Raw genomic sequence first — 19,495 nt, 5'->3', positions numbered from 1 at the left:
AAGACATCTGCAACAACTGGAAAGGCTGCAGAAATACCTCACTAAAAGAATCACAGGCCTAAAGCAGATGCCCTATGCTGACCACCTTAAAAAACTCCAGCTATACTCTGTCGCATATTGTCTACTCTGAGGCGATCTCTGCTTAACATACAAGGCCATGTCAAACCTACAGCTGTTGGACATGCTACACTTAAAGAAATCCCAATCCCTCAGAGTCACATGCTCCAGGGATCTAAACCTTGTCATCACAATAAACAAAACATGCTGGAGGGATAGGTTCCTGACCCAGAGACTCCCCAGACTCTGGAATAGACTGCCCATACATGTCAAGCAGAGCACCTCTTTGGCCCTCTTCAAAAGGAACCTTGATGATTGGATGGGAGAAAGGAAATTCACCCCAGGGATCACGTCAGTTGCTCTGCTAGACAGGGGTCCAGGGAAGTAAATAGTGTGGGAAGAAATAGCCAGAGAATTGTTATGGCTAGGCTTCTATAGGCCCTAGGGCCAATAGCCTAGTACCAACTTATGAACCTATGAACCTATACTGCATTCTTCACACATTCATAGACTGTGTGACTCCAAATGCTAGACAGATGTTGCCATACAAGACATCAAGGACATGACATTACATTTGCTCATACTGTCTATGAAGATGGAAACAGCTTAATAACTAAAGAGTAGAAACCAGGTTTTTCAGGAGTAGCTACACTTTCCATTAAAGGTGATGGACAAGAATGCCTGTGCATCGCAAAAAGTCTTCCGTTGATTATTAAGCAGTTTATTTTATTTTTTAATTTTTTTAGTTGTTTCAGATGGTTTCATGTCTTTGCCTATTACAGTGAAGTAATTGCAGTCTAAAAATCTGCTTTCTTATCCATAATTACAGTTCAAAACACCTTCGATGTATGCTGTCTCTTTATGGTTAACAGCGGGAATCTCACAGTACTCTGGGAAAGAAAGTAGGAATACCTTTACTATGATTTTTGGAGAAATCATGAAAGTTGTTTAATCCTCCTTGCTCTTTATTTAAGTTCCTGTTTGACAATAATGTCTTAAAATAGCTGTCTATCAGGTGATTCATCTAGATATTATTCTACTGCTGTTTTACAAAAATATTATTAAACTATACTGAAATAGCAACTGTTTTTACTCAAATTGCACGTAAACATTCATATTCTAAACAATTTTACAGTTATTTATTGGCCTAAGTATCTCAACAGAAACTAAAAAAAAAAAAAAAAAATCACTCAGAAGCCATGCATCTGAAACACTAGTATACCATACTGGAGTCATTTGTATATTTTCCATGGGCTTCATTTATAGGAGGTTTAAGGTGTTACACACTGAAAACTGTAGTTTGTTTGGGTCTTTTCGGATGATTTTACTTTATGATAAAGGGAACTCATAATCTACCACTCACCACCATTGAGGTTATTATGATATTTGATAGAGGTGCAGTCTGTTGTGATTTATTACTTTATAAACCCATGAAAAGGCAAGTAAATAGTTGGCAATTAAAGGAGTAACTGATTATGATCAATTATACTTTTAAGAACATTATTCTGAGATTTGATAACAGAATAAGGAAACTGCAAAGAGAGAGAGAGGAAGAAAATTAAATGAGCAGGAAAATAATATTGGTAGAAATGGGGAAAATCAGTAATACTGTTCATGCTATTTGAGGACATCGAGTACTGAAATATTGGAAGATCAACATTAGTACAATTAAATTTAAAGACGTTATCACATTGAATGACATATCAGGAATATTGGATTATTTACAGCTTTTGCATGACTTCATAATTCCTTTCTATGTTCAGATTGTCAGATGCCTATATGTTTGCCACAAAAGGATGTAAAGATGGAGTCCTATGAAAGTTGTTATTCGACTGGTTGGGGGTATACACAAGAGCAAGGTAAGTGTAAAAATCCATACATTCTTTATTGTGGGGCTTTCTGGGCTGATCTTTATGGTTAAAATACTTCAAAATAGACAAACAGGTCTCATATCTTTATAATGCATACTCCTAGGTTTATTTGTTTTCTGCATCCCGCTACAGGATGCTGTTTTGCTCAAACATTGAAAAAAAGATACCAGCTCTGATTATTTGGCACTGTTTATATAAGACTGCAGTTGCAAAATAGTGCTACTTAATTTTTAATCTGTGGTTAAATGCTCTACCATGAAACAAACAAACACTGATATAAGATATTGATTATTAGTTACACAACATGCCCTGGCAGCAGTGATCCATCAGAATAACATTCCTGTTAAGATGTAATTTATATATGTATAACTTAAAGCTATGTTTAATAAGTTCATGCCACTTTGCCATTAAAGGACTTAAGTACCATAGAGGCAATGTTGTATTTTGTTTGTTCATGTATGAATAAATTGCTGTAATAAAATAAAATATATTTTATGATCATTAAAATTTTGTTTTATGTCTGCAGCTTAAAATCTGTATCTTATACCATTTTGCTGCTTTTAAGTAGTAAAAAGCTGAATTAAAATTGCTAAATGCTTTTATAAAAATATATTGTGCATATGTACATATTGGAATAGCGTTTTAATACTAATATGTTACACAGCCCTTTTAAGAATCAGTCTGTACCATAATGCATTGCAAATTTGGAACTTTAACATCATTTATACTGAGATGCCATGTTGTTTGTAATAATGTTGACTATTGCTGAACTGGTGTGCCTTTACTCATGAAGTAATAATGCTACTCACTGCCTCTCTGTGTCATTACAACAGTTATAAACTATTGGTAAATTATGGGATTCTGAGAATGTAGCAATCATTGACTTGTTATTCTGAAAACTGTTCCCAATTTAGCTTAATGGGATTAATACCATGGCTTTTACATACTTATTTATTAATTTATTTCCATTTTACTTGGTGTAGTATTTGTGTATTATTACTAGACAGTTTCATCATGCTGAAAAGCAGAGCAATAGGTGCACTGAATATGACAGATATAAACAAACTCTTCATTAAAAATTATGGATAATTCTCCATAAGACCTTTAGTCCAGCCACCATGGATTAACAGACCAATTTGATTAAAAATAGTGTTAATATGGTATAGCAAATGTTGGAGTTATCTTTGCTATTTTACTTCATAGTTTTTTTTCACATTTTTATAGTTTGAGTATGCTGCAAAGAAGTCATAAAACATCAGGACGCAGGCCCCAAATTCCAGGAATAAATGGCACTCCTAAAGTATCATATTTTTCTTAAAAGCAATTTAAGAAGTACTCCACCTGAAATACAAAGGCAGCTTGTTCCAGGACCTAGCAATGTCAGGAGATATAAATTTAGCTCTGAAGCTTATATTTAGGAACATAGAAGGTATAATAACATCCTGTAGATTTATTGATCTGCAGCATATCAACATTCCATAAAAGCCATAATTTTTTATCATGGCAAGCACATTATACTAAGCATTATTCACCATATAGCTACTGGTAACTTATTGAATATAGACTGAGTTTTTTCTAAGTATGCACTGTTAGACAATGTTTTACAATCAGTTATTCTTTTTTGTAAAACTTCCTTTAGGCACTTTCTAACAATGACCGATCAGTGCTAGAATAGGTGCAAATAGAGTAATTAATTTCATTAATTAATTTCATTAATAAGTCTAACATAAGTGTTGAATGATTTTACTAGAAAAGCATCTGACATAATGCTGAAAATGTTTAATAATGATACCATTATATGCATGGTCTTTGCTTCAACAATACAAGCACTATTTTTATATCGTAAGTTTAAGTTGATGTATACTCCTAAGAAATTTAATTTAGGGATTTCATGAGCTGCAAGTACCAAAATATATCATACAACTTTTTGTGGACTTACTATGTAATCCTTGTTTGTTTAGTTATACAAATACATCAGAAACATTCAGCTGAATGGCAGAAAATCAGATAAAGAAAATAAAAGACCATCAATGTTAATGACATGGGAGTATTTCAACACCCGATAAGTAACATTAGGTACCCAATAAGTAACCTTAATAAGTAATAAGCAGATCACATAGTTAAATAATATGGTGCCTAAGACTGAACCCTATTGTAAGCCAAAATAAATTGCTGACCAGCTGGAATAGTGTCCATTCAATTTAACATACTGGCATGTATTTATTAACCAGCATTTGATCTTTTCAATAATGTAGAGATTTACTCCCTGCCTTTTTAAACACTGAGTGATTACAGTATGTGGAATACTGCCATAGGCCTTTAAGAGGTCCAAATATAACACAGTAGAGAAACTGAAATTATCAAGTACAAGACTGACTGTTTCATAAAACTGCACTAGGTTAGTGAGTGTTGGACATTTTTTTAGTGTTTTGTCACATTTGTGTGATGTACTTGTTACACCACTGTATCTCATGCATAAGGTGTCTGTCTCCATCTTCATTGTATTGTCAAATGTTTTCAAACTTAAAAAAAAGTCATGAAATGTGTCATTTCTGCACTGATGACACCAAGGTAAATTTCAGTGAAATCAACTAAGGGAAAACCATGACAAGTATCTGTTAAAGTGTATGGGCAGCCACCGTACATAATGTCAGGTAAGGAAATGCTACATTTATTTTGGTCATGGTTTTAATAAAAAAGTTAATGAAGCTTTTTTTTTTTTAAAAAATGGCCAAAATAAATAGGGATCCACTTTGAAAAATGCTTTGTGGCATTTAAGTCCCCAGATGCCAAGATGCAGTTTGATATCATGCCAAAACACTTTAATAAAACCGTGTTGATTCAGATCTGCAATGGCAAAGCCATTTCCACAGTTACTTAATAAGGAGAGCATACACCTTGCACAGCACATTCCTCGAAGTGAGGTCAAGCTAAATGGGTGATAGTTAGAAATGATATCATATAGATCATTCTTATATATGGTTGTGGTATAAGTTGACTTCCAGGAACACAGGATGATGCATTTTCCACCGCCATGTTAAATAGCTTGGTTGTGGGTTTTATTAAGTGGTCCTTAAAGACTGCTAATAAAACAGTCTGGTATTAAGTTAGGTCTGACTTAACTATTTGACCCTATATGATAGATTTATTCATATCTTCAAAAAATTAAGGATATTTTGCTGAAGACTTGTCAGTAACTAGAATATTCACAGAAGGAATGCTTTTTGAAGGTACTAATGATGCAAAATAATAAAAAAAAAATCAGTACGTCAGCAGTGACCTTGTTACCCTCATTCAGTATAGGATCTGTTCTATTATACACTTTACACTATTATAAATCAGATTGTTCTCTGCAATATTAATTTTAGTCAACATGCTTCAGTGAATATGCAGTTGAAAAACCTTTTGAGGTATTTACACATTTTGTTTAATTAGGACAACAAGATCAATACAGTTTGCATAAATGGTACTTAATTTTCTTTTTTAATAGTTTAGTTGATTTTTGATTCTACCAGAGAAGCTTAATATGCATTGGGCTAGCAAGTTTAACTGTTTATAGGAATTTACAATTATTTGACAAGTTGTTTCAAATAAAGCCTACACAGAAGAAAGATCATGTTAAAAGTCAAATCATCATCATCAACCCCTTTTCCCATTTTTCTACACAGGGATGGGGTGTTTTGTTAACTGTTGTCATCTCTCTTGATTGGATACCACATTCATGCCTTTTTTAACACTCACGCCTGACTATCACAGATCTTCTCCCACACAATCCATCCACCTCTTTGCTGGATGCCCTCATGTTCTCTTGCCTTCTTCTTGTCTGTCACAAATCTTCTTCACAAGATTGTCTTCTGCTTTTCTGCACATGTGCCTGGACCCCTGTAATCTGTTCTGTTTTATCTTTTCTGAAACTGGAGCTACTTTGGCTTCTGCTATTGTGTCCTTATTTCTTTGTCTATTCCATAGTGTGCATTCTAGTACCTGTCTCAGTCACTTAATTTCCATCACCTCTAGCTTCCTCATCTGCTCTGCCTTTACTGTCCAGGTTTCAGTACCATACAGTAGTACTGGTCACACCACTGTTTTGTACACCTTAATTTTAAGCATACTTCTGTCATAAACTACACCTAACACTTTATGCCAGTTGGCTGCAGCCCCTCTGATTCTAACTTTGGCCTCTTCATTTAGACTTCCCTTCCCCAATATCACCATTTCCAGATATTTGAAGCTATTAACCAGTTCCACTATCTTCACTTCTAGCTCATTTCTCAGCTTCTTCTGATTTCCCCCAATTTACTGTCATTACCACTGTCTTATCTGTTCTCACTTTCATGGCAAAAGAAACACACCAGATCCTCCAGCAGAACACCACTGAAATCAATAGACTGGAAACAGCACAGCTGAATAAACAAGTATAGTTTAATTTCTAAGCACTTTTGCCTTCAGTAAAGGTATCATTAGAAATAACAGAGCACAGGAAGCATATCTGTTTAAATATACCTCTCGAAGGGTATTTAACCGATAGAAATCTTTATCTAGAACAAGTGTAACAGCATTCAAAGTGACACTGCATATATATGAAGCACAAATACTAATACATATAGAACAGACATAAAAGGCATACACTTAATATTGTGCTACTTGAAAGTATAAAATACTTAAATACTTATTTTAATTTAGCAGCTCTTGCTTTTAAAATGCATTTAAGAGATAACATATAATTTAATCCGGGTTTATTGGTTGCATTTAACTGGATCTGTCAGTTTAATCCTTCTGTTCTAATAACACTATCTCCCCCTCTGTCCGACATACCAACCCTATCAATAATGAAAAAAATAAATCTCCTGAAATCTGGGCAGTCCATAGCATGTTTAAAAAGAGCATTTGTAGAGATGGATTTTTTTATATCATAAACATGTTCATAAATCCTTTCTCTAAGGCTTCTAGTAGTTTTACCTATATAGAATGCCGAGCAAACTGAACATGTAGCTAGGTAAACAACCATCTTCATATTACAATCACATACTCCTGGACATGAATGAGTCTTGTCATGTCCATCAAAAACTTCATATGGTTCATTGTGTACAAATTTACAATGGCCATACTCTGTCATTTTTGAATGTAAACATTTTTACTATTACTTTTTTCAAAAATATTCTTGAGGTTTTCACCCCTACTGTATGTCATTTTGGGTGCTAGACCTAAAACGTCATGATATTCAGTAGTAAAATCTGTATTCCAAGTTCCATTTAAAATACCTGTTAGTGCTGGCGCCTGATGGTTATATCTAATAATCATAGCACCACCCTTGTCATTATTTTTGGTGACCATGTCTTTACTCTGTAAAAAGTCATCCATTTTGTTAGTGTTACTAAGTAAAGGGGAAAATTTGCCTTGTCTATCTTCTAATATTTCTGTCTTAACAGATTCAACCAATTCAGTAGAATAATCCCTTTCACAGAAGATATTGCCAAGCTTGTTTAGCTTCTCTTTAAATACAGTGTCAAGAGAAACTATTCTTGACAGGTGTACCATTTGGCCTTTAATTATATTCTTTTTTCTATTAGGGGAATGGCAGCTATTATAGTGCAGAAAGGAGATTGAATAAGTCTCCTTGCTGAATATGTTTGCAACATATCTTTTTTTACTGCCTGTCCCTTAGTAATTCTTACATCCAGAAAGTTGATTGAATCACTTTCAGCTGTGGATGCAAACTTTAAGAAACTAATGGAGACATTTATTTCGAATAGGAATTGCCCAAACACAGACACTTCATCATCCCACAAAATTAGGATGTCATCTAAAAATATGAAATAATGAAAAGCTTTGTTGAAAATCTTGAAAGTGAAAACATTGGTGTACTCCCAGTCTGCAAGAATATCTAGAACCCATTGTTACCCCTGTAATTTGATGGTAAAACTCACTAGCAGGATTTAGTGCAAATGCTATTGTATTTTAAACTATTTTTCAGACAGCTCAACCTTACATGTTTTTTAGTTCACCTCCCCCACCTGTAGGTCTTTGGTTTTGAAAAGGAAGAGTACATTTGTACTACCTTGCTGCCCTAAGATTTCTATTTTCTTGAGAGTTTGTGATGGTAAATTCAGATATTTCTTGAAAAAGAGTAGTGAAGTAAAAGACAACTTATTTGAAGAAAGAGAACTGTAGGTCCAGATTAAGGGCAACAAGAAGATCCGTGTTATGAAACTAGATAAGGGTTGGGGGATGTCATAATGGATTTCTTCCTTTACACAAGTAAGATGTTGGACTTATTACACGATATCTCTACATATTGTCAGGTAACAAAAAATGAAATTAATATAGTCTACTCTAAAAATGATTTTTATTTGAATGATCTTCTTCGGGGGGCTATATCTAGAGTTGTTTTGGATTTTGTTAAAGTTAACAAGCTGGTAATACCAGCAATCTTTGGAATACCTAAGGTGCACAAGTGTATACATAACCCTCCACTTAGACCTACTATTTCAGCAACTAAATCCAAAATAGAGCCCCTAGCTATGAATGTTGATGCAAGCTGTAAAGCTCTGGTCGTAAGTGAGAACCATATTCTGCATGACTCTTGGCATTTGTTGCATTTGTTAAATTATGTTCCATTCAAGAAAAATGTTAGTTTTTATTATCATAGATGTGGTTAATTTGTTTTCAGTGATTCCACATGATGAGAGTTTACAACATTTTCATAATATGTTACTTAAGGACAAAACAAAGAATGCAAATGAGATATATGCTATTAAAAATTCCTTGAAATGGTATTAAAAAATAATTTTGTTTATTTTGATAGTGAGGGCGGAATTCAATAAAGCCTACAGAGAGTGATTGTCCATGTAGGCATAGTGGCACATCTGCAACACGGAAACCAGCAGCTGTGTGATCCAGTAAACGTAGCCGAGGGGTGTGCATGGGTGTGCGGACACAGAAGTGTCTGTTGAATGCATATCACCTCATAAGCTGGTGAAGTCCATGCAGATGAGGGTGATTTGTGATCCAATAAGCAGAAAGACCCCGTGTAGGTGTCAGAAATGTACACACAAAAAAAAAGTGTACAGAAATATAAATTTTAAGCAGGGGCTGTAAAAGCCCAAAACAAAGCTTGGATATTGCACTGTAGGCATGCAAATGGCCAAAACTATGGCCAGCGAGTTCAAAAAGCAATGCACAACAATAAAAAAATATTAATTTTTTGAATATATATATATATATATATATATATATATATATATATATATATATATATATATATATATATATATTACGTTTGCACGGCACACAGCATTGGTCAAAAGATGACATTATGCAAAAAAATAAATAAATAATAATAAAATGTTTAAAAAATGAAAATGAGACATTTGCAAAAATAATGCATTATAGTGCCCTGCATGCAGAGTGTACAATGGCAGGCTTCAGTGGTTGCTAAGGAGGCAGGCCCTGGAGTAGTGAAGTATCCAGGGTATATTCAAGAAGCTGTATGCAGATGAGCTGGGGTTACTGAATAGCAAAAAGGGCTACTGTGTCTGCAGATACAACCTGTGGTAGGGCTAGAACCATGTAGGTAGTAGTAGAACAGGTAGCTGACATCAAAAGGGGGTGTGTCACGCTATGTTTAAGTGGATTGGAGCTCAGCAGCACCTGGTTTTGCTCATCTAAATACAGCTAAGCAGGGGGGGTGTCCAATGCTGCTAAATTGTGTTTAGTCCCATGGCACGTGTTTTAGCTGGTTTAAAAAAAGCTGAGCTTATCAGTGCATGGGGGAATGTCCAAACTGCTGAGCATTGTTTATAATAGTGCCATGGGTTTATGCACTGTGCCCCAGTGCTAAGCAGTAAAAGAATTAAAAAAAATAAAAAAAAAGGAAATAGCTGGGGGAAGCCAATCAAGTAGAAATGACTGATCAGTCTTGTTCAAAAGACACTGGACCATTCAAACCCCCAGTGATATACCTGTCAGGTGGAATGCATTATAGTAAGCCAATCTCCCTGGCTGCATCTGTAGCACACCACTATAAAGTATGCATACACCTTACAATCTGATTTTTCCCACATACTCTGCACCATTGGAGTACACACTTGGGAGTTTTAACTGACAAAATGATAGGGGCTGCTGCTGCTCTGCTACATCTGTATGTGCTAGTGGTTGAGGTCAGTGCTGATGTGGAGGCTGACAATAGGGCCAGCCTGAGAAGGAGAAATGTGTTTAGGCCCAGGGTAACCTTCTAGGCACTACATGAGCTGGAGATTGTAGAGTACTACAGGGTGGACAGGAACATACTAGAAGAACTCACCAAGCTCTGATGCCCTCAACTCAGACCCAGAGCCAACAGAGGGGAACCCATCCCAGTGGGAACAAAGGTATGTGTAGCCCTTAGAATATTAGCTACAGGGACTTTTCAAAGACCGACTGGGGACATAATGAGGTTGTCACAGGCATCTGCATCCATGGTACTCCACCAGTTTCTGGATGCCATGCAAGCACATTCCAGTGAGCACATTTATTTACTCTACACCCCTGAGGAGAGGGCCAGCAATATGTGTCTCTTCTACCATGTAGCACACTACCCTGAGGTACTGGGGGCCATAGACTGCACACATGAGAACATCAAAGCACCACTTGGTGAAGAGGTCTATGTCAACCGCAAGGGGTATCATTCCATCAACTGCCAGGTTGTGTGCAATGCCCAGGACATTATAATGAATGTGTGTGCTGGCATCCCTGGAAGTTATCATGACTCCAACATCTGGCATGCATCACAGCTGTAACAGACATTTGCCAGGGGGGACATCCCATACAGCCATCTATTGAGGGATGCTGGTACGCACTGGAACCATGGATGATGACACCCATCAGAAATGCACAAACACCTACTGAAGAATGCCATAATGAGGCACATGCACAAATTAGGAACATCATAGAGCATGTGTTTGAGCTGCTCAAGTCATGGCTCCACTGCCTCAATATATATAGTGGAACCCTGCAGTACTCTCCAGCCACATATGCACATATATTCACAGTATGTGCCATGCTACACAATATGATCCTGCAGAAACAGCTGCGGCAGGAACATCACAGGGAAGGGGCACACAGCCCCCTACCAGTGCCAAGGTCCCCAAAGCCACAGGGGGACTTTCAGGAGGAACTCCCTGAGCCTGTCCCTGTAGGCAGATGTAGGCATGCCCAGTATTTCCTGGCCTTGGCAAACAGGCAATGCATAGCTCATGCACTGACATCCTTGGCACCTAGGGACTGACAACTCACTCTGACTCACATATATACTAAAAAGGATGCCAGCCACACCACACAATGTGTACCTTACATGTATTGGCTGTGTACTGCATGCATTTGACAGAGTCAGCCCTGATGCACTGGTATATCAACTGCTGCAGGCACAAGGTAAGTCAGTCTTTGTTACAACAAATGTATGGGGTGCTACAGTATGGTAGCATAGGTATGGACCTGCTGCATGTATGCAAGGGAATAGAGTGGGTTACAAGGATAGTTGCAGACAACTGACAGCTATGTGGGACAACAGGAACTCTCTGGCCAATACTGGCTGCCCCATAATATGCAGTAGGCCTCAAGCCAGCAAAACTTACTGCACTATGTGAGGGAATTATGAACAGTGGCATCATAGTACAGATGCTTGACTGTCAGTGCTAGAGACTCCTACCCCCAACACACCCATGATGTTCATCGTGTTTCACTGTTGCAGTCATGACTGTAGGGTTCTCCCCTGCTGGCAGGCAGCCCTCGGTCGGCCAGAATCCCAAAGTCTGGGTCCAGCGTTGGCTGTTCAACCATGCTCCCTGACGTCAGAGCACCAGGAGTACAAAGCTGTCAGCCGATGCCATCTTCTCCAGTCTTTCTTGCTGTGCGGTGATAGCAGTTCGCAAGTGCCGGTCGGCTGACTCCTGACGAATTTTACTGATATACTTCGGTCCGAAGACTTTCTTCTCCACTCAAAGCTAAGTACCCAGTTGGGGAAACTTTTTTCTTGCTCCACTCCGATGTCAGAAAAAGTTAATAATTGTATTTCATGTGGGAAGCAAATACCTCATAAGGATTTTCATTCTTACTGTATTCCTTGCTTGGGCCCTGACCACGATGTAGCTAGTTGTCAGTTTTGTGCTAGATTCAATCAACGTACAATTAAGCGAAGGTACGATTTTGCTTTTCATTACTTCGGTAGGTGTTTTATCTACAAAATGGTGTTGGATACAGTCCCGGCTACCGGAGTTTACAAACGTCGTAAGGATAAAGACAGGCCTCCGAGGTCCAAATCTGATGATAGCGCACAAGCGGAGCCAGCTTCAGGTTCGGCCATCGTCAGTGAGGTGCTTTTGCAGCCCCTGTCATCGGCCATTTCAGAACCGATGGCCGAAATGGACTCTCATGAGGAGCCAACCAGGCCTTTAAATATTTCTGTTGCAGGACCTTCGGACAACGCTCCTTCGGATGGGTCCGGAGCCGCTGTGCGGGTACCGGCTTCCGAAGGGGTTTTCAGGCCTACTCAGCTACCAATAAAGGCAAAGGCAAAGACTCCTTCAAAATCAAAGACTTCAACACAGGCCTCTTCTGAACCGGCTCCCAAGTCACAGAAACAGTTACTCAAGATGGCTGAGGATTTAATTACTATGATTAGGGGTTCTCATCCCCCTCCAGACAAAAGGCCAAGGCAGGATGTTTCTTATGATTCCTCTGATCAGGCTTCTGTTTCCTCAGTTTCTTCTTCTGATCAGGAATATTCTTTCCCTCCTTATGAGGATTCTGATGCTAAAGAATCCATTCCTTCTGCTTCTCCCCCTGAGGATTTCTCTTTTGGGGAAACTTTGCATGAAATGAGGGAACATTTCCACTGGGAAGGACAGGAGTTTTCGGAATCCAAGAAAAGACTGAGGGAATTCTTCTTCTGCCCCAACATAGACCCTTGGCTATTCCTCCTGTTTTGGATATTGTGGATGATGCCTTTTTGGAGGCTAACTTAACCCCTGACTCTTTTCCTCCTGCTCCTGTTAAGCCTGATAGATATTACAGGGTTCCTGATTCCCATCAGTTTTTATACAAGAACCCTTCTGCTGACCCTGAAACCATTTCTCAGGGTCCTAAGGGAGTCAAGGCCGCTTCTGCCAAAAATCCCATTCCTACTGAAAAGGATTCTCGATCCTTAGAAAGATGGGGCAAAAAGGTGTACACTTCTGCTACTTTGTCCATTAGGGCTTTAAACTGTCAGTTTCATATGTTTAAATACCAGCAATTTCTATTGTCTGTCTTAAAACAAAAGCTTACTTCCATTTCTGCCTGTGCAGATGATAAGGAATTACATGACTTACTGCACGCCACTGAACAAGTTGGGAAGCATGGTTTACACTGTGGATTTGATGCCTTGGAGGCTTCTTGTAGGGCTGCGGCCTCTGGCACAGTCATTAGAAGGCATGCATGGCTAAAAGAACAAAATTTACCTGATCAAGTAAAGGCTAAATTACTGGATGCTCCTGTTCAGCATAATGTTTTGTTTGGATCTAAAGCTGAAGAGGTGATTAAAAAGATGGAGGATAAGGCGAAATCCATGCAAACAGTTAAAGATTTCTTACAAGTACAGCCTCCTAGATTTAGCAGGAATTGGCCTTCAAAAAATTGGTCCTTTCCCACTTCTGACAGGCCTCAGAGGGGTAGATATAGACGTTCCAAAGGGTGGCCTCAAACGCAAGCTGCTTATAGACCAAGACAGTGGACTGCTTCCACCCCTAGGGGAGGAGAGGACAGGTCACAATCTCAAAGGAAACAAACTCAATGACTCCCTCTGTTGGGCTACAGGAACTTCTTGCGTGGAAGCCCCTCTCGGAGGAAAACTCTCTCTTTTTTTATCAAAATTGGACTCAAATAACCCAAGACAAATGGGTTTTGGATGTGGTTTTAAGAGTTTACAAATTCCATTTTTATACCTTGCCAAGGCCAAGCGGATGGCCAGACATTCCAAAGCATCAATGGACGGAGGCCTTAAACCAGGTGGAAGCTCTTTTGGCTATGAATGCCATAGAACTGGTTCCTCTTTCAGAGATGGGAAAAGGTTTTTATTCAAGGCTTTTTCTAGTCCCAAGGAAGCAAAACTCATGGGGACCCATTCTGGATCTGTCGGTCTTGAACACCTTTCTAGAGATTCCAAAATTCAAGATGCTTACTCTACAGCAGCTACTTCCAATGCTGTCCAAAAATGCATGGATGGTAACTTTGGATTTAAAGGAGGCATATTTACACATTCCCATCAGGCAGGATCGCAGAAAATACCTCAGGTTCAAGGCCGGATCGAGGCACTTTCAATTCTCTGTGCTGCCCTTTGGGTTATCTACTGCGCCCAGGGTCTTCATCAAATGCTTGGCTCCAGTAGTAGCTTACTGCAGACTCAAGGGAATTCAAATTTACCCTTATCTGGACGACTGTCTAATTCAGGCAGACAGCAAGGATGTCTTACTCCAGCATCTAGAATTTGTACAGAACCTCCTCAAGTTCCTGGGATTCTCTGTAAACATAAAAAAGTCAAATTTGACACCATCACAACAGATAACTTTTCTGGGTGCACTTCTAAACACCACAACCCAGATGGCATTTCTGACATCCGAAAAACAGTTACAGCTGGCTTCAACTTTCAGAACCTTGGCAACTTTAACTCATCTATCTGCAAGGAAATTCCTGCAGGCTTTGGGTTACATGGCCTCCTGCATCCTTCTCGTACCATATGCAAGACTACACATGAGGAAAATACAGTGGTACCTAAAAAGTGTATGGTCTCAGCATTGCCACAGTTTAGACATATTGATCTCCGTCCTTCCTTGCCTTCAAAAGGAATTTCTTTGGTGGTCCAGAGCATGTGCTCTAAACAAAGGGAAGCCCTTCTGTCTGCCACCTGCCTCTCAGATTCTAACCACGGACACCTCGAATTATGCTTGGGGAGCCCATTTTCAGGGCAATTGTTTGCAGGGCCTTTGGACAAAGGATCAGAAGCACCTGCATATCAATTTAAAGGAAATGTTAGCCATTCAGAAAGCTCTATTGGCCTTCAGGAATCTTTTACAACCAGGACAACTGTTAATATGGACAGACAACACCACAGTTATGTGGTACATAAACAAGCAAGGGGGATCTCATTCCTACCCCCTTTGCAGACTAGCCATGGATCTATGGAACACAGCTCTAGCTTGCAATCTGGATCTTCAAGCTCAGTTTCTACCAGGGAAACAAAACTTCCCGGCAGACAGTCTGAACAGAAATCTTTCGGATCCACACGAGTGGATGCTGGACACCAAAATTTTCAGGATGATAACAGCAGTCTGGGGATGTCCTCACATAGACCTGTTTGCATCCCATCTCAATCATCAACTACAGACTTTTTGCACCAGGACTTTCCACAGAGAAGCTTGGAAAGTGGACGCCCTGTCATTCAGTTGGAGGAACCTCTCGGAATATGCCTTTCCGCCTCTTCCTCTTCTTCCACGGGTTTTATTGAAGATAAAACAGGACAAGCCCAAGTTGATAATCTTGCTGGCCCCAAATTGGCCTCAGCAGTTTTGGTATCCAACTCTAAAAAACCTATGCCTGGAGTCCCCTTGGGTCTTACCTCAGTCTCCAAACCTTCTGTCCTAGCATCAGGGTCAGGTTCTACACTCTCATGTCAGAACTCTCAGCCTGGCGGCCTGGTTAATCCAGGGCCTTTGATTTCTTTTTTACTGCCCAAGCAGGTTATGGATGTCATTTTAGAAGCCAGATGTCCCAGCACTAGAAAATCTTATGCAGGAAAATGGAAAAGATTTTGTTCCTGAATGCAGGCTCAGGATTCTGATCCTCTTCTTCCTAACATTACTTTAATTTTACTTTACTTGACAGATCTCTTGCATAAGGGTCTCTCTTTCTCTTCCATTAAGATACATGCTTCTGCTATTTCTGCTCATTATAATACAGACCCTCCCATCTTTTCCCACCAGCTCATGCAACAGTTTCTCAGAGGAGCTAAGAACTTAAGGCCTCCTAGATCTCCTCCTATTCCTGCTTGGGATCTCAACTATGTTTTGGAAAAACTAACCTTGCCTCCTTTTGAGCCTGCTGCCTCTTCTGACATCAAGTTTTTATCTTGGAAGACAGCCATCCTATTAGCCCTAACCTCTGCCAGGAGAGTTTCAGAGTTACAAGCTCTTATAGCTGTGGAACCTTATATTATTTTTCATCAAGACAGGGTATCTTTGAGGACTAATCCTACCTTCATGCCTAAGGTGGTTTCCAAAGTGGCTTTAAATCAAACTATACACTTGCCAACCTTTGTCCCCACTCCTCAAAATAAAGAGGAAAGGATCTTACATTCCTTGGATGTACACAGACAGCTACGTTTTTACCTGAACAGAACCAAGGACATCAGGAAATCAGAACAATTGTTTGTTTCTTATGCTTCAAGTTCCCAAGGTAAAGCCATTTCAAAACAGACCATTTCTAAATGGATTGCTCATGGAATCAGATTTTGTTATTCTCACCATGGAAAGCAATTCCCAGGGAGTATACGGACTCATTCCACCAGAGCTGCTGCCACTTCTGCGGCCTTTCTCAGGGGAGTTCCTACCAAGGACATTTTGGAAGCTGCAACTTGGAGTTCAGTGCATACATTTTCTAAGCACTACAATCTACCTCTCTACTCTAAGTCTAGGGCAGGCTTTGCCTCTGCAGTCTTGCAGGGCCTTTTAGCCGCCCCTTCCTCTTTATTACCACCTCCCTTTCTTTCAGCTTTGGGATTCTACCCTACAGTCATGACTGCAACAGTGAAACACGATGAACATAGTACAGTTGTGTACACCTACCATAAATGTAGATGTTCGAGTGTCTTCACTGTTGCAGTCTGGGTTTCCCTCCCTCCTGTCCCCTCTTATTTTTACTTTTGTGTGGTTCCTTTTTTCACAATTCTTCTGAGGTGTATTTGCAAAGGTTATGGGACCTTTTTCATTTTGGGACTCCTGACATCTGGGGCAAGAAAAACTGGAGAAGATGGCGTTGGCTGTCAGCTTTGTACTCCTGGCGCTCTGACGTCAGGGAGCATGGTTGAACAGCCAACATCGGACCCAGACTTTGGGATTCTGGCCGACCGAGGGCTGCCTGCCGGCAGGGGAGAACCCTACAGTCATGACTGCAACAGTGAAGACACTTGAACATCTACATTTATGGTAGGTGTACACAACTGTACTTTCCCATACAACTGCAGTAACAATATGTTTGTAAGGTAATAGCAGCAGACCACACAATCCTAGGGCTGTTCCAATCAACCTGGGGATGTCTTCCATTTCCACAATATGCAGAGGTCGATGTGCTATGTATGTCTTTTGGTGATAGTGTCAGGAATTAAGCTGCACTGTCAGGTGGCTGTTGTGGCTTAGTGGGCTAAGTATATTACCATGGTTGATGGTGCTCATGGTTTGAGTTTGGCTGTGCCTACTATTTTGCATGTGAGCTACACCTATGGTAGGAGTTCTACAGACTGTCCATATGTCACTCTTTGTAACTGCTGGAAAGCTGGACAAAGCCAGTCCTTCCGTGTTGGCCTGTACCTCCGAGAAATATATACCGAACAAGAGAGGTCCCAGGACAGAGCCTTGTGGGTTGCCACTTGTAACTGGTTTGGAGTCTGACATGGCTCCAGCAATTCTAACCATGTGGGTTCTGTCCTTGAGCTAGTTTGCAACCCATCTAGTGACATAAGTGTTTATATTTAAGCTGGTGAGCTTATCTATAATGCCCGAGTGGGGTATTGTATTGAAGGCTTTTGCGAGGTCCAGGTAGGCCATGTGGACCACCTTCCCCTCGTCAATGGCCTTGGTGACTGTTTCAAAGAAATTGACCAGGTTTAAGAGGCAGGATCTGCCCTTAACAAAGCCGAACTGGGTAGGATCCAGTGTCTGTAGGTCCCCAATATCTTTATTTATGAGGTCCATGATGATCCTTTCCATAGCTTTGCAGACCAAGCTAGTCAGGCTTATGGGGTGATAGTTTCCAGGATCCGTTGAGGCACCACCTTTGTGGAGAGGGACCACTGTTGCTGTACGCCACTCTTTGGGTACATATCCTGTAGTAAGGCTAAGATTGAACAGTAGTTTTATGTTTGGGTTTAGCTCTTCTTGGAGTTCATGTAGGACGCAGCCCAGTCCCACTGATGCTGTGTTTTTTGCTTTGGAGAGGGCGGCTCTTACCAGAGCATCTGAGGTGTCAGGGGGGCAGCACTCTGCTGGGATAGATATTCGCCCTTTTGGTGGGGGGGGGGAGTTTGCGCTGAACCTGTCAGCTAGGATGTTGGCAATGTCTGTGGGTTCGGTGTATTTTTTGTCATTTTGGACTAATTCTGAGCATATCTAGGAATTCCCACCCAGGTTCCTAACATAACTAAAGAAAGCCTTGTGATTATCCTTAGTGTCCTGTGCAATTTTTCTCTCGAAGCTGGCCTTAGATGATTTTATGAGTGCCTGTAGTTTTTTGCTAATACTGATCAGAGATGCCTTCCCTTTTTGGGATTTTGCTCTATCATATAGTAGCTTCCTCCCTCTATTGTATAGTTTGTTTATGGCTGGGGTCCACCAGACAGGACGCCTAACTTTGGAGGATTGGGTCTTGGTTTTATTTGGGATTGCATGATCCATGCATTCCTGAAGGTGTTCATAGAATGCATTTATAAAGGATTCTGTGGTCTAGGCCATATTTTCCACAGGCCCGGGGGCTTTGAAGGATTCCACCTCAGTTTTGAGGAGTGTGAAATTTGCTTTAGAGAAGTTTTTCACTGTGGTTTTCTGGGCAGGGGGTGGGGTCGGGATGTGAATATCCAGTGAGATTAGTTTATGGTCTGATCTTACCAGTGAGGGATACACTTCTGGTCTGGAGCATAGAGTCCCCATGTTGGTGATGATCAGGTTCAGTATGTTTTCCCCTCTTGTGGGAGTGGTAACAAGTTGTTCCATAGCATTTGAGTTTATAAATTCTAGGAACCTTTGGGCTAGGGTGTTGAAGCTAGAGTAATGCTCCCAGTCTATGTTTGGGTAGTTGAAGTAGCCCAATATAATGGTGTTTGGAGAGACCTTCATATTTTCCAGTGTTCTCAGTAAGGCCGAGTGGAGTTCCTGGGTTTGGGAGGGTGGTCTGTAGCAGGCTATAAACTGGAAGGCAGTTTTACCCACTGTAAGTTGCACATGGATAGTCTCTGATGCTTCGTGCTGTGCCACCAACCTGGAGGTGTGGGTATCTTTGATGAATATTGATACTCACCCTCCTTTTGTGGTTCAGTCCATGTTTTGGGGCCGAAAAGCTTGGTATGAGGTATAACTTGGTAGTGCTGGGGTGCTCTCAGGAGCCTTGAACCAGGTTTCTGTTACTGCACAGATATCGATGTTATCCATGCTAAGGAGAGTTTCGAGTGCATGCATCTTGAGGTTTAGACTTCTGGCGTTGAGTAGCATTACTCTTAGTTTCTTATCCCTTGTGATACCTATGGAGGTGGGTTTGTCTTTTGAGCCTTGCCTAAAGAAGGCACTATGGGG

General features: G+C 40.1%; 1 protein-coding gene across 3 annotated transcripts in view; it reads left to right on the top strand.

The window, feature by feature from the left end:
• The window catches only part of LOC122794259 (plasma kallikrein-like), a 943,559-nt gene that overhangs the window by 762,692 nt on the left and 161,372 nt on the right, over nt 1–19,495 (top strand). For all 3 annotated transcript variants that reach the window (XM_044062509.1, XM_044062510.1, XM_044062511.1), the window contains exon 13: nt 1,821–1,916. In XM_044062509.1, coding sequence (XP_043918444.1) covers nt 1,821–1,916 — 96 coding nt within the window. The remainder of the gene's footprint in view (nt 1–1,820; nt 1,917–19,495) is intronic.

This window comes from Protopterus annectens, chromosome 2.part1, assembly GCF_019279795.1.
Source record: "Protopterus annectens isolate FY-2018-M chromosome 2.part1, PAN1.0, whole genome shotgun sequence".
NCBI classification, from domain to species: Eukaryota; Metazoa; Chordata; order Ceratodontiformes; family Protopteridae; genus Protopterus; species Protopterus annectens.
Note: the sequence above shows the minus strand (reverse complement) of the source record. Positions and strands in the feature narration are given on the sequence as shown.